Source organism: Gavialis gangeticus, unplaced genomic scaffold (genome assembly GCF_001723915.1).
Source record: "Gavialis gangeticus isolate Ggan-Ray unplaced genomic scaffold, GavGan_comp1, whole genome shotgun sequence".
NCBI classification, from domain to species: Eukaryota; Metazoa; Chordata; order Crocodylia; family Gavialidae; genus Gavialis; species Gavialis gangeticus.
The window spans coordinates 10760611-10777314 of NW_017729032.1; the positions used below are offsets into that span (position 1 = coordinate 10760611).

The 16704-nt window shown below is 43.7% G+C and overlaps 1 protein-coding gene across 4 annotated transcripts in view; it reads right to left on the bottom strand.

The window, feature by feature from the left end:
* Positions 1-16704, bottom strand: part of DLG2 (discs large MAGUK scaffold protein 2) — a 2095445-nt gene that overhangs the window by 554019 nt on the left and 1524722 nt on the right. For all 4 annotated transcript variants that reach the window (XM_019524161.1, XM_019524158.1, XM_019524160.1 and 1 more), the window contains one exon: positions 8918-9073. In XM_019524161.1, the coding sequence (XP_019379706.1) occupies positions 8918-9073 (156 nt within the window). The remainder of the gene's footprint in view (positions 1-8917; positions 9074-16704) is intronic.

A 16704-nucleotide genomic window follows, 5' to 3' on the forward strand; every position in this document is an offset into this window, starting at 1 on the left:
AGAGCATGCCTCCCTGCTCAGCTGGAGCAGACAGCTTGGGGCAAGACTAGCCCACTTACCCTGCAAGGAGGGGAGTTGTGAGTTAACTTGGATCTGGAGGGCTCTGGGACAGAAGTTGAATAAACCGATTTAACCTAAATCAGTAAGTCTGATGCTACATCCATCCAGGTTTATCTTAAATCAGTTCCAGCCATTTTGAACGTGGTTTGTGTGCACTGAATTTCTGTTGTTACAGATTTTAACCATGTTCCTATCCCTTATACCAGTTTATGTGTAATTTCTGTCCCTAGCCTAATAGGTGGCATTAATCTCATTTCAGAAATAGGGAAAATGAGGCACAGAAGATGAGGAACTTGCCAAAGGCAAGAAACAGGCCAGAGTCAGAGCAAGGACTTTAATTTCAGGACTTCTCAGCTCCTAGACTTACACTGCAACTCTTAGACCATGTACCACTAGCTCTAAACATTCAAACGAAGAGGGCTTCTATAAGTCATTCATTACCAGGACGGCTTATAAAATTAGGAGATTTTTACTTTAAAATAATGAGAATTTAAAAATTACATGGGTTTCTTTTATTTGTTTCCTTAATTCCATTTTCCTTGTCATGAAAACAAGAACTAGAAGGGTGTCAGTGAAAGCTGAGATTCTGATGTAATTGCATGGTGGCATAAGCTGGGCCTTGAAGAAGAATCATGAAATAATGCAAGGCCCATGATCAAAAATCACAGAAGTCAATAACACCAGTGCTTTCTTTGAACAAAACTTGAATAGGTGTCTAGGATACCAAAAAGATGTCAGGGTGGACAGGGAAACCTGCAATATAAGCAGAGTTCAAAGCAAATTCAAGATCAAGGAGTTTTCAAAAGACAGGAGTTCAAAAGCACAGTAATGTAGAAGCTATTTGTCTACGTTTGAGGGGCAGTTAACAGACACACAAATCTACTGATAGATAACTGGAAATCAGAGCTATTTCTCCCTGAATGTAATGCTACATCTGTGAGCTCCGGTTTTCTTTCACCACTAAAAACCTTTTCTAAGCATGTACATAGTCATCAATAATAAACAAAGCCAGGAAATGAGTCCCCTGCATTCTTTCCCACTGAATTCTCTCTAATTTCCCCCTCCTCTTTGCTAGAAGTCCCACTGTCTTCAACGGAACAGAAATTCCCAGCGGCTCTGAATTAGCACAGAGCTCTCTTTGCACCTGGAAGAATGGTGGTAAAGCAACACCAAAATACATCAGTTCAGGATTGGGTCCAGTAACCATTTTTTTCCCCACCTGGAATGGGGGACTATGGCACCAGGACTCCCAAATCCTTCTATAAGCCACTCCTCAGAAGCTGAGAAACATCCTTATATATGAAACAACCATATCATTGAATTCATTACAATCAATAGGGACTCCTCTTTCCCAACCAGATGCAGAACGGCCTACCTAGCCACTGCTGCCTCCTGAAGATGCAACTGCAACAAAGGATCCAGAAACACCCCAAAGCTGAAATCTAAAACTGACAGAAACAAAGGGGAGGACTTCTTAAGACAGTATGTGAGAGAGGTAGGCCACTCTGTATCTGGTTGGGAAAAGGGGGAGATTCTATTTTTGGAGGCTGGTGGGATGGAGGTGTCAGGTGAGGGAAGTGAGGCCTTCAAACCCCTGTGCTCATCACAGAGGGCTTACTTATAGGTTTTATTTATTTGTTGGATTTATACACCACCCTTCCCAACAAAGGCCCAGGACAGCTTACAATAAAAAAAAACAGAATAACCTATAAAAAGAAAGAAAAAAACAAACAAGAGCAACAAAACAACTTAAAAGACAACTGGAATGTCAACATAAACAGTGTCCGAGTCTAGCTTTGTTTGCTAAATGCCCACACAAATAGCAAGGTCTTCCAGTGCACTTGAAAGATGTTCACACTGCAGCTCTGATGAGCCTCAAGAAGAAGAAAGTTCGAGAGTAGGGGAGCGACTACTGAGAGTGACCTCAGCGTGCATGTTTTCACTGGCACGCTGATGGTACTTGCAGGAAGTTGCTCTTGGTTGACCTTAGGCATAGCCATGAGGCACAAAGGAAAAGGTGGTTCACTAGATACATAAGGCCCAGACCATCTAGGGACTTACAGGACAAAACCAGCATCTTGAATTGCACCTGGAAAGCTACTGGGAACCAATGTGGGCTCTGGAGTCCTGGAGTTACATGCTCCTGGTGACCCAATCCTATCAGGAGGTAGGCTGCCATGTTTTGCACCAGCTGCAGGTTCTAGATGGTCTTTAAGGGCAGCCCCATGTAGAAAACACTGAAATAGTCTAAGCAGGAGGTTACAAAGCCATGCATAGTGGTGGCTACATCTGAATTTGAAAGGAAGGATTGCAGCCTTTTCACTAGATGGAGCTGGTTAAAGGCACTCCTAGTTACCACTACTTCCTGAAGATCTAGGTGCAGCAGGGGATCCAAGAGTATGGCAAAGCTGAAAATCTGCGTGACAAGAGAAGGTTCAACTTCATCAATGATAGGTATCACAATCTCCCCACAAATCAAGTGGTCTACCCACCACCCCCACCTCTGCCTTGTCTGGATTCAGTTTCAATTGTTTCACTGACATCCAATCCCCAACTGCAGCCAGGCACCAAGAGAGGACTGCAGAGCCTGGGTCAGATGAGACAGCAAAGTAGAGCTCGGCGTCATCAGCATACTGATGGCATGTCTCTGGAAATCTCTGCACAGTCCCAGTGGACTCATTTACAAATAGAACAAAATAGAGGCTGCAGGACATTTCCCAAAGGGATCGCAAGGTCAAGGGATGACCACCAGGTCATGTAACCACTTTAGCAACATCTCACACCTAACTGCATCAAAGGCTGCTGAAGATCTAGTAAGATCAGCAGGGCACAATATCCTCTGTCAATCTCTAGGCAAAGATTGTTGACAAAATTTGCAATCTCCAACTAGTGGAGGTAGATATTCCACAGCAAAGGATTAGGACCTCTGCCCTTTGGGTCAGGTTTTGTATTCCACTGAGGGGTACTCAGCAGGCACAATCAGGGCTAGATGGGTTTTGTAAAGGGGCTGGGTCTCATCTCAAAATAAGAGCTTGATTTTCAGAAATCCTTAGCCCCCATTGTGAAAGCATGGCCATAACATAGGAAGTTATTTTGAGACTCTAATCACTTTAGCGCCCAAATGTAAGCTACATTCTTTTAAGATCTGTGGCCCTCCGTGTATATTGACAACTTCTCAGATCTGGACCTTTGTCTGAGATGCTTTAAAGTCGTTCCAAGAGGCAGCAACCCTTGGATGGGTTGTTATTCCTTTCCTGGGAAAATGTAGAACAGATTTCAGCTACTGTACCACTGCATACGGCACCACTCCTCCTTTTAATGACTAAGACTGCAAGAATTGATTTCTGTTTCATTATTATGATGTACCAAGTTGACAAATTGACTGTTTTAGTGAGCACCTTTCTTAATGAACTTTTCTTCCTGTCTGATGGGGGTTCATTATAATGAGATTGTGCTGTATTTTGCATCCTAAAGGTATTTTTTTTTCAACAAGAAACCTACATGAAATATCACAGCACTTGTAATTATCACAGATGCCAGGTTGTCTGTCCACACAAACTTCCATGTGCGGAGGAAAGGGCAAATTACAGTAATCACCTCTCAGTCAGAATGGAGAGTGAAGTGTTCTCAGTTTGGTAATGTTTAGCATTCTCTTTGCAGTTGAAATAGGAGCTGAAACAACTGATTTGGTTAAACATGCTGATGGTAGGCCCTGGCTTTTCACAAATCAGTAGAGTAGAGAAGGAAAATCTCATCTAACACAGGTCTCTTGGGCTACACCTACACATTGCAATGCAGCACTAGCTCTGAATGGGCTAGCTCCACAGCTGAAAGCAGTATAGTTGTGTTAAGTTTGGGGCGTTGACCAAGTTCATTAGCTCTGTCTACATGGCTTTACTCATTCCAAAAACCAAGCTGGCCCCTCTTCAGAGCACAGCACTATGCTGTGTAGACATCCCAGTTCACTTAGAGCTAGCATGGTTATATCCACAAGGGAAGCATTGTGCCACACCCTCAAATAAGTATAATTCAATCGTACCAAATCTGTATTTTTGATTTCTGGACACCAAATGCCTGAGGCCCAGCTATTCCAACAAACTAAACAGAAGGCAAAACAATAGAGGGAGGAAAATTCCCAACTGGTGTCAACAAGGACAACTCTGAACTGGTGCCAACTACAACTCCTAGGAGCTCTGATTTAGACTAACTGAGCACCAGTGATGCTGGTTTTCTTTGATAAAAAAAAAAAATCCGCAATTTTCAGATTTAAAAAAGTAACCCACAATCCACATTTTTCCGTGATTAAAATGAAACACCACTAATCTGAAAATTGGTTGTTTGTTTGTTTTTTATCAGAGAAAACCAGGATCCCTGCTGAGCACCTAGCTCACAGCACATGAAGCTTTATTTCCAGAAGCGCCTAACCTAATGAAAAAAAAGCAGATCAGATTGCCCACCTGTTCCACCCTAGAGAGAGTGCCCTTCGTCTTTGTGCCCTTTCATTAGCAAAGAGGAGCAGCTGCCTGTAGCTAACAGCCTGCCATGATCAAATAGCCACCAAAAAGAAATCAAAGAACAATATACCTACTACTAAACAAAAAGGACCCTGCATCCAGGCTGCTCGCCTCTGGTCGTCACATCCAATCCCACACTACAATCTATTTGATGAGCTCTCTTACAATTTTACCTACATTCAAAGACTTTTGCACTTTGAAAGAAGTTTCCTCAAATAAGCATTTACACTGTCCCCCGCCTCACCAAAAACTCATCATCACAAGAAAAGTTTCAGTGACTAACAACAGGAAGGAACTGGACCTTGCCAAAACAGGAAAAGCCAATTCATCTCCACCAACAGTCTGATCTACACTCCTCACAACAAAAGCATCACGATTCATGAATCCTGAACATGCCGATTATAATATATGATGGACCTCATTCAATATACCTAATGCTGTCTTGGGAACTATATGCATGAAACCAAGACACCACTGTGCTCCAGAATAAACTTCCACAGAAAAGTGGCATAGGACAAAATGCTCTATTACCAGTGGGAAAACACTTTTCACAAAACAACCGTTCTATCTCAGACTTCACCATCCTCGTCCTCCAGGGAAGTCTACAAAATACCTTCAGCAGATAGGCCTGGAACAAAAATTCGTAACTCTGAGACACCCAAAAAACCATGGTTTTAACCATCACATTAATTTTGTGGTATGTTATAACCTACTCTTCACCTCTCTCGGCTAACTTTTCTTTGCTTCAGAGGTGACAACTTTCCTTTGAGGTGATTCAATTCAGTAGCATAATTAGGCAAAACCAGAAGTAATTGCTCTAAGCCATATTAAGCCTGAGTTTCTTTCCAAACCCAGTAAAGGGTATTTGAAGCCCAAAAGCGTGTTTCCTTTATCTCCCAACTATATAAGTTGGTCCAATTAAAGGTAGCATATTACTCACAAATCCTGCAGTGGGATCGGGTTCTCAAAAAACCCAAGCTGAGGAAGAACCTCTCCCAGCCCACAGCTTCTCTTGGAGTCCTTCTGTCCCATTTTCTAGCTCGGTGTCCTTTCTCTTTATGGCCGGAAAACAGTGATGTAGGATTCTGATGGACTATTTTGCTGTCTACTTCCACTCACAAAGGCATTATTAGTTTTGCAGATTTAAATCTCTATGTAAGAAAGAACATATTCCTGTTTTTTGGTCAGGACTTGGAAGGAATCCATTTTAATGTGCTGTATGTAGGAGTGTTCAGATATTCAGGGACTGATTCATCATGTCCTGTTTCTTGCGAAGTTCATCTCTACTAGTGAAAAATGTCATTAACCAAAATGCCGATGTTTTACACTTCATATTCGTGTAGACTGTTACATTAGAGCAACAGTAAACCAGGCCTCCTGCAGTTCTAGGTACATCTTAGAAACTTTCACCCTAATATTCTTCCTGTTACCTGACAGGTATTGTATGTTCTTACTATATTTGGTCATGGTGATTTTATTAGCTTATTGCTTATTCTCCTTTAAATTAATACTTAACAGCACTGCAATGCCTTTCACATCTGTTTTCCTACATCTTGCTGTTCTTTTCCTGTTACTGTCTGACATTAATTCACCTATTGACTTTCCACTTTAATAATTCTGCTCATCTTCTCTCTTTGCACTCTGCTAGTGCTTTATCCTTAACAATCTGTTTCTAAAGGTTGCTCTATAGAAAAAACTGTAAATATGATTGTATTTATCATTTCAGCCCAGCTTATTAAGGATAATGTTTGGTCCACAGATATTGCTCTAACATTTAGGATTACTTTACTGGAATGTTAGCACCAGAGATCCTTCACGGGGAGGGCAGTAGATTATAAGTCAAGGCTCCTGGGCTCTACTCCAAATATTTATTCTATGTATTATTTGTATTGCAAAAGCACCTAAGAGCCCCAGCTATGCGCCAGACCCCCATGTGAGGTACCGTACAAATGCACAACAAAAATGGCCCCTATCTCAGAAGAGTTCAAAATCTACATTGATAAAAGTTGCAAGAAACATGCATACCAAACAAGGGTGAAGCAACAGGAAGGAAGAACGAAGGAAGTATTAGAGTAATTATATTAAGACCATCTGGGTACATACATTATGTGTTATGTAACTTGTGGATTGCTGATGGCTCCAGGCATTTCTGTAACTGTTTTTGCCTTTTTAATGTAAATGTATAAAATCAGCTATTATTAAGTGATAGACAGCCAAAATGTATTTGATTGCTGAAGGGAGAGACTTAAGAAGAAAATTAAAGGAAAAAAGAGGGATTTGTTTGAAGGTACCAAAAATCCTAGAATTACCCAAGATATATTCTGCATTCATCATTATGCCAGCCTGTTCCTAAGGATAAGTGCTGCATCCGTACTTTCCAGACTGATAATTTACTATGAAGTAGCAAAATGTTAATTAAACTGAAGTTAAAGAAAAGAGCCTTTCTCCTTATAACTTTTTACTATGTATTTGATTTATAAGCGACTATTTGAAACACATATTATGCTGCAGCCACTGTGTCCACTTTGCCAAACGTGATATTGGTTACCTGTCATATTCTGCCCAACTTCTATTATTCTAAAGCTTATCACAAAACAGCCATCTAAATACAGAACATTGTCCCTGTTTCCTGTGATATCACCCATAAGCCTATTTGTTCCTTCTCGAGTGATAATCAGAAATTAATGATCAGTTGCTCTGTTTCCTCAAACTCCTTTCTAAACTTTGTTGCTGACAGGTTTCACTTCTACTGGACATATTTCAGTTATTTTAGATTTGCAGTATGGGCTTGTAAAAAAATTGTCTTTAGACCAGCAAATAAGAGTAAATTTTCAAAAGGAACCAGTGATTTCAAGTGATGCTTTAGAGGAGCGGTTTTCAGGCAGCTGGTGATCTGATCAGTACTTTCTGAGAATCAGGCCCTTTCCGGACCCCTTCCAGTTCAGCAGCCAAACAGAAATGCTCCAAATCACTATTCACTTTTGAAAATCTAACCTTAAATTTTATCCTCCTAAACTCTTTGTGTGTTCGATTATCATTACCCATCTTGAAGAGGCAGCTAGGTGGTTTCGCGTGGCTGGATGCCATTTTCAAGGGCTTATCATAGCCAAGGCCTCCCCCGACCTGTGAACAACCAAGGGGCCCTGGTGGCCCTGCCTCTCGCTGCTGTCTGTCTGCAAGGACTGTCCATCACGCAGCTTCACCCCTCACCATTGATTGGCGGAGAAGGACATGGCCGCATGACAGGCAGTCCATTCAGCCAGTCATCACTGAAGGGTGGGGACAGCAACTATTTTGGACTCCCCTGTATGCTGGCAGCTTCGTCTCCCCCCATAGGCGACTGATATGGTGGCATGGGAGGGCACATGCCCCGCCTGACGGGGCCATCCCCACTCCTCCCACCAGCATCTGCGGCTGCTCGCCAGCTGCGTCCCTGCCACTGGCTTCTGCGGGTGCCCCCCCAGGCTCAGGAGGCACCAGTCACTCATGTCTCCCCTCTTCCCCCGTGGTGGGCTGTGCAGCTGGACAGCAGTGCCATGAGGATGGCCAGTATTTTACTTTCAGTAAGTTTTCTTTCTTTTTTTCCCTTTTTTTTGTGGATTCTGCAGATGTTGCCTGATTTTATGGGCAATGCCAAATTTCATATCTTCCATAAAATCTGTGAAATTGTGATTTCAGGAGGTCCCTAATTATTATAGCTGAAAACAGTTAACTAATCATTTTGAAAAATACTTACAAAGAACACTTTGGCCTAAGGAAATTTTCACTGATTAACCATTTGTAATAAGGCAACGGTAAGCACACAACTCCTTTCAGTTTCCATAGTTTCATCATCTCTTGTCATTATGCTGCCATCCTCAGGGATGCGATATTTCAGGGACACATTGAGCCAGTATTTGGCTGGGGAAGCGATTACTCTTTGTTAACATTCCTTAAATGATCTCAGGATGTACCCATCAGATAAAACAAAATACATCAGCTGAAGAGAGCTTAATTTATGGCATCAGCTTGCACTGTTACAACTGACGGTGAATTCTTAATCATTTCTGAAGTAAAAGAAATGCAGAGTTCGGTTATGGCATGAAATGTATTTAATGTGAAGCACTTGAGAGAGCCATTCCTACGGATTTAAACTGCTTGTATTCACCACTTTTTTTTGGTAACCCTAGCATTATACTGAGGTACTATGCGTTTCCCAATGGACAGTGCTGCGGAGGTGAAAGCCAGGTTAAAGACAAGCCCAAGCCTTAGGAGAGGGAACATTAGGGAGGCTGGGATTACTCTATAACTACTGATGCTCATGCATTATAATAAAGGAAGTGAGAAAAAAGCGCATGCAGTACCTGGTGATCTCAGAGTCAGGGAGCAGGCCTACGTGGTAGTGGGGGTAGGGAGCTGAAAGAAGGAAGCTTTTGTCACATTCGACAGGGGAATAGTGCCTAGGAGAAGGTGGCTTATCACACAGTTTGTTCACAGTGCTGTAAACAGGTTCAGGAGGCCTGGTGATACAGAGACAAGAGTAAAAGATTAGTTGTGCATTAAGGGCCAAGAACAGACAAAGAACACAGCCATCAGAATTTAAAAGCATGCGAAGAAAAAGCTGTCAAAAACATTTCAGTACAGACAAGTACAGAGTACTACTAGCTCATAAATAAGAACTCTGTTTTCCAGTACCATTGAATAGAAGATAGTTGCATAAAGGATACACAAGCAATTCAGTTGTGCTATCAAAATGTACTTATTTATTGTGCACTCTAACTGAAAGAGTGCAACTTTCCCTCTGGAGCCCAATGATTCATTTCCCCAAGTGATCTGCTGTTATAAGTTGAGCATATTTATAATTTTTTTTACATATTGCTACCAGAACCATATATATATAGATGTGTTAACATTAAATAGATATTCTAGTATAATAAAAGCCGTAGCACTTCCTGCTGTGCGTCTGCCTGTCCATAACGCTCTGGGCCAACTGTGCATGCGCTGCCTGCAGACTTACTGATAGATAGACACATAGGTGGAGGCGGTGGGGACTAGGCAAGGAGAGGTGAGAGTCGTGGCTTGCAGCCCTGCAGAGGGGCAGGGCCATGTGGGGGCAGGGCATGTGGTGGGGCCTGGCACGTGGCCGCAGGGTGCTACAGGGAGTGGGTGTGGGGCGCTCTGGGCAGGGGGGGGATGAGGCGCGGCCACAGGGTGCCGCATGGGGAGCGGGCATGGGGGGCAGGAAGGGAAGGGGGGTCACAGCGGCCTGCTGCTGCCACTGGAAGGGCCAGGGAGACTGGGGCTGAGGCTGTGCCTGGCAGGGTGTGGGCTGTGCTCAGGCTGGGCCGAGCTGTGGCACCAGGGGAACTCAGCAGCTCCTCCAGGCTCAGGGGCAGGTGGCTCCCGCCACTGCGCACACTGCAGGGGGCCAGGAGGTGGGGGGCCTGCATCGCCCCCTGGGCTTCGTGGCGCTGGGTGGGTGGGTGGTGTGTGTGTGTCTGTGTGTGTGTGTGGCATGTGCCTGGGTGTGTGTGGCATGTGGCTGGGTGGGTGTGTGGCATGTGGCTGGCTGTCCATGTGTGGCGTGTGGCACGTGGCTGGATGTGTGCATGCGGTATGTGGTTGGGTGGGTGTGTAGCTGGGTATGACTGGGTTGGTGCGGCATGTGGCTGGGTGGGTGCTGCGCATGGCATGTGGTGTATAGCTGCGTGTGTGTATGGCATGTGGCTGTGTGCCATGTGTGGCTGGGAGTGTGTGTGCAGTGTGTAGTTGGGTGGGTGTGTGGCTGGGTGGGTGTGGCCTGTAGCTGGGTGTATGTGGGTGTGTATCAGGTGTGGGGGGATGCACGTGGCTGGCTGTGGAGCAGCGGCCACGCGGGTAGTGGGTGGTGGCGCTCCGTGCCCACTGCCGGCACATCATTCTTGATGGGCACTTTTTAGTCTATATATAAATATATCTAGATACCTATATATACATATAAAAAAAAGGAAGGTAACTCATGCACAACTTTCAGCACCTTATCCATAATGTGTTGCATGCATTTCCACTTAAAAGAATGTGAAGTTTATTATTCAGCAGAAAGGCATTTATTTTCTTTTCCTGAAATTCACAGATGAGGCAAAGATACTTTATGAAAACAACACGGCCCTGGACTCCATAAAATAAAACTTCCAGGAGGACCTCTGGGCAAGGTGCATCAACATACACCCCTCCTTGATAGTGACATTATACACACACACACACCCCCCTCCACATGCGTGGACAAATCAATTAAGATACTGTTGAAACAATGAAGAGTTATGTACACTGTTTTCTGATTCCAGTTTTGACAAATCCTGCTTGAACTATGGTAAATACAGATATTCTGAGTTAATTAGCAACCCCTGAAAGTTCAATACTGAATAAATAGCCAGATACTACAACCCTACTGTGTCTAAACACTGGTAAATCTCCTGCTGTACCCGTGCAGCCCTGCTGACCCAGAGGGTGAGTGCTGTCCAGAGGCCAACTGCCAGTGCCGTGGCAAGGAAGTTTGGTGCCCAGGGCAAAGCCCACAGTAGCAGCCTGCCCTTGCCCCGCACACAGATCCGGGGGGGCACACGCTTGCCTGGGAGTGTACATAGCAGCAGGAGCTGCCCTCTCCCCCATCCCCATGCCCTCCTCTCCCCTCCACAAAGAGCCATTTGCGGCTCCATCCCACACCCCACCCCAGCTGGGCAGCACCTGTTGGCACTCCTTCACTTCGATGCCCAAAGTGGTCAGCCCACTCGCCCCCCACTATGGCACTGTCAACTGCACTAGTGGAGGGATTCACCCCTGGGACAAGGCAGTACTCACCCCTCAGCTGAGGGAGCAGCTTTGAATACCAGTCAGACTCCAGCCTGCCAGTAAAGGACTCCCAGAACATTCCCTGAAACAGTGCATCCTCATTTAATCTGGACCCTGCAGCCCTACCTGCTGACACAGGCATGATTGCAGGAAAATTCAATCACTTCACTTCTACTCTTGCAAAACTTTGTGTGTGTTCAGCCTGAAGGGCTCTCTTCAACAGCAGAACTCTCTTTTCTGCCAGCAGAGCCACTGCATGTGTTATGCTGCCTCTGCCATCCAGCCCCTGGCTGATGCTACCGGTAGGTCCTGCAATGCCTCCATCTGGCTGCCATGGTACATTCAGCAGCTAGTGCCTTTCCAGAATGCACTTCCTCCTCTGCCAGTGAAGCTACAGAGTGGAAGCATATAGGACTGCCAGCACCACCCACAGTTTGGTGGCAGCTGCTGCTTGTTGCCACAAGTTTGTTCTAGCTGAAGCAGGTAAGTATGGACATAGCTTAAGGACTATGAACTGTTTGGTGCTTTTCTTCATGGATCAGTCAGAAGATCCAACCTGTGCAACAATGTCTAAGTACACAGCAAGCTAAGAGAGGGAAATAGCCAGCCAAATAATTAAACCTTTCTCAAGGCATCAAGGGGTGCGTCCATGCGTGCAGGCACGTGCGCTTGCAGCAGCTCAAATAGAAGTGGCACAAATTTGAGCCAGGACTTTTTGCCTCAGTGCATGTGCCCAGACATGCACTTTGGTTTGGAACAAATTGTGCCACTTGGGGCAAAATAATCCTGCCTGGCTCCTCCCAGAACTGCAGCCAGGGGGAGCTGGACGCTGGGGCCAGCACCTTAGGGCTCAGGGCTACTCACTTCTCAGGAGCTTCTGCGGCACAACCAATTGGTACCTGGGGACACTACCCCTTGTGCCAGTGGGACTGCTAAAGCAGCCCTGAGAGTTCCCTGCACCTTCTGCCCACTGCAGCAGTTTGTTTAAGTTGTTTTTGTTCTTCTGGTAATACTGTGAAACACTAACAACACAATTCTTTTGCTATAATTATGCATAGATGACAGAATGTTATTATAGTAACATCAGAATTTGCACAGAATTTATTAGAGTGATTAAAATGGACCAACCTTGGCCACTGACATAGCACAGGATTCCCTGTTGTCCTTTGATTTGGAGGTTTGGTGTTTTCTTATTTAAAGATTTGTCTCAATAAATACAACTAATCCTTTTTGTATGCAGCCTTGCATTTGGTTTTAAAAACTCTTGCCAAAGCTAGTCTAGTGAAAAATGTACGTGTGCCAGATTGCTAGTTTAACATTCAAAGTGACCGAGTATGTAAATAGCAGAATTGTCACCACTGAATCCTTCCAATCCCACCACAAAACGTCTTTAAGGAAAGCAAAGATTGTTTTTCTCTTTATATTTTACAGATGTTTGGGGATGATTTTAATAATTTACCTTCTACAAATCAATTACTCTCTGCGATATCTGGAGATATAGCATCTATATTAGGATTTTATTTTAGCCTGTCATACAGCCTCTTACTCCTCCAAAGTTGAATTTTGTTCCAGAACCATCTATGAAATAGAATACAAATATCAAATTTAAGCAGTCTATAGTGTTGATTTTGAAAGAGTTTTGTTTCTGGAAGAGAAAAATTTAAAAAAATGATTACAGAGTTCTCTTTGTCTTAAGACTTGGCTTGTGATTAACTTGTTAACTGATTAAAACAACTGAGAACTAGCAATCACTCTGATGAAGTATGAGTGCCTTTTGTCCAGACTCCCAGCAGGAACATCTGTGCAACATTAATGATTTTATTTCCTTACCTTATTTTCCTTACAGTTATAAGTATAAAGATAATAAGCTCAAGAAATAATCATATATGAACCTTGTGAATTTATTCTGAATGCTTGAAATTACGCTGGGTCACAAAAATGGGTGACCATCACTTCTTTTTCTGGGTCACAGATCATGCCATGAAGATGAGTAGGGATGTAGTGAATGATGTGTTAAATCAAAATCTGCAAACTGTTGGAGCCAAACACAGTGAAAACAGATTTCCAGTGCAATTTCATCTACCTAGCCACTGAAGTCACACTTACCACCTTGGCATCTGAATGCACTCAGTGGCTTCCATAAAACCTCTAGGAATGAGTCACACATCTTGTAAAACCAGACCATGTTAGTGATTTTTTAAAATGTTCCTTTTTCCTCCGAAGGAATTCAGTGAAGTCACACTGCTGCGGCAGGCAGGATTACAGGAAATTGGCATGTACTTAATGAACCTTTTTGAATAGATATAATGCTCCTAAAGAGTGCTCAGCTCACAGCACTGGAACATCATGTCCTTTATTCACAGGTAGATCATGAACATCGATGATGTGAGTTGGCCTGCAACATGCCATGCCATCCATAACCCGGAGTTGCATAGGTGGGAAAGAAGTTCTCACTTATTTGCCTTATCAAGACTTGGTCTCTTCTGAGAATATAAACTAGGACAGTTTTTTCTTGTAATAAGCATATCTGTGCTTAAGGAACTGGATGGAAATCATCAGAATCATCCATTTGCCATCAGATGGTAACCCTTCGTAGTCACTATAAACGCTACGCTGAACTGGTTTGTTAAAGCCCATGGTAAAATTCACTCTTGTCATTTACTGCATATTCACAGCATTGGCAGCTTCCTGGCTAGCCCCTACTTGCATTACCTGTACCTTGAAGTGAAGCAACTAGCACAAAAACTTGTGGCATGAAGAACTTAAGGATTAGGGACATGAATATACCAGTCTAGACTTATTTGACCTGAGGTATTATCTGTAAATAAAAAATTAAATAGCAGAAATCCAGAACACTGAAAGTTGGGGCAAATAATGCAAAACATGATGAATTAGAAATAAAAAGTATTACTGAACAAATAAACAAGCCAGGGTATCGAAACATGTGCTTCATCTATAAGATGTGCTGGTATCAGACTAGGTGCTGGTGAGTTCTACACCACTATATAATAATCCATTTCCTCTCAGACATCCTCTTATCCCACTTCTTCTGTGACATTACAGTACCTCTTTACAGGAAGCCAGAAGTAGTACTGTATAAGAAGGAAGTTAAGAAGGCCACTCTCATCTCTGTTGAATAGTTTATTTTGGGGTGAAGGGGGGGAAGTGTTTTAACATTACCATCTTGTCATGACATTCACAGCTTCCTTAATTGGGCAAGAGGAGAATGGACTTCCAAGTTAAAGAGTCTGATCATTTCATATTCTCTTCCCCTCTTTTTCAATGCTATGGCAGAGAAAGAGCTCCTGTCTGTTACAAGATAGGCAAGAAGGACAGTACAGGTGTCCCTCGTTTTATGCTGTGCATGCATTTCTGGAAAACGGCACATAACTTGAATTTGCATAAAGGGAACCCACTTTGCAATGTAACAAATAGGGATACGTTCCAAGACCTTGACTGTACTGACATGGCGTTGCACCGCTCCCGGAGCAGCCGCAGCTCCATAAGTATGGGCACCAGCTACCCTGAGTGGCAGTCATGGGTGCTGCTGCCAGGCGGCTTCATGGCTCACAGCTCCCCGGTGCTGCACTGATGGGGCCAGACCAGGCCAGGCTGCCAGGGCTGACGCTGCAGCCTGCCCAGGGCACGTTCACCCAGCTCAGCCTCCCCAAATAATTTTTTCTTCCTCCGCCTATGGCATCACTCCCACAGTTCATTGCACAAAGCAGCTGACTGCAGGCTTCCACCACACTGATTGCATAAGAGTGAATTTACCTTACATATAACAAAATTTTTGGTGTAAAAAGGGCCATCGCGTAAGAGCGAATTTGCATGTACAGAACCCGCATAAAGTGAGGGAAGTCTGTATACCAAGATAGCGGTTTAGGACTAATTTGCAAAGCACTGGTCTGAAAAATAAAATCAAGAGAACTTAAACCTTCATTCAGAATAAAAAAAAAATTATAAGGAGTTTGAAAACAAATGCTAACAGCTTGTGTTATGATGCATTAATTTTTTAAATGAATGTAAATATGTGCAATGGCTTGTTTAGCAGCATTAAAAATATAAAAGATGGATGTATACCGTTTGAGGAGTTATTCACCTTACTTTATCCACAATCAAAACATTTTCAAAGAGGTAACAGCTGCCAGATTTAGAAGTTTTATCAGGATTAAGACAAATACACGCCTGTTTTTATCCATCTGAGTAAACAAATTATATGGGAGAAAACACAAGCAAACATTTTGGACTGCATTTTCCTCTCAACCTGTTCAACGTTAATGTTAACTTATAACAAGCCAGCAAATAAAAGAGGTTATGCACTTAGGCCATGATCCTATCCCACCTATTAGGCACTGATGTCTACTAAGTCCTAAATTCATCTACAAAGGGCCGAAATCCTGTTTGAGTCCTGGAAAAACAATTGTTACAATAGGTTCCTCTTCCTCCTCCTCACTGCTTTTTGTAACTCTGGGTGAGATGCTTAACTTTGCATTAGCATAGTTTACTGTGAAGTAAGCATGTGTCTCTACACGTGCACATACTTAGTTGGGGGTAACCTCCCTAATCCTGAGTAATTCTCCTACCTGCAAATGCAAGTAGCAAATTTACTCGGGATTGGTAATGGTGCTGTACAGCTCATGTAGATACCCAACCGGGATCAAAATCTCTTCCTGGTCTGTCATCCACCAGGAAGCGGGAGATATCTCCCTACCCCTGGGAGCCACCTGCTTCTGAGGCAGGCTCCACCACAGGAGCCCGGGTGGGGACTATGTCCCCCTGCTCCGGCAGCAAGGAGCTCCAAGCCCCCTGCTCCCAGATCACCATCGGGGAGTGGGTGCTGGGAGACCCTTATCTCCTAGCCTGAGCTCTGAAGTTGTGGGGCTCAGGCTGGGAGATCCTTATATCCCAGCCTGAGCTCTGCAGTCATAGAGCTAGTGCTAGGAAATAAGGGTCACCTTCACATCACCCTAGTTGAAAATCATTCATCTAATAGGTGGAATCAAAGTGGGCTTGTAGGGTATGGACATTTAAACAAGTTTCTGTCGGGTGAATTGAGACATGACTACAGTGCATCAACTGCTCCACAGTAACTGCTCGTGTGTGTATGCTCTTACTTCATGGGAAATACGAGGTAGTCTACCCTTCCATTAAAGGGAGAGTAAGGCTACCTTGAATTTACCATGGAATATGAACACACACCTAGGCAGCTACAAGACAGTAGCTGACACATTGTAATTTCAGACACTATCTTAACTCATTGTGAAAATATTTGTGGTGCTCATGCCCTTAGACATTCAAACAAACCATCAAATATACACTG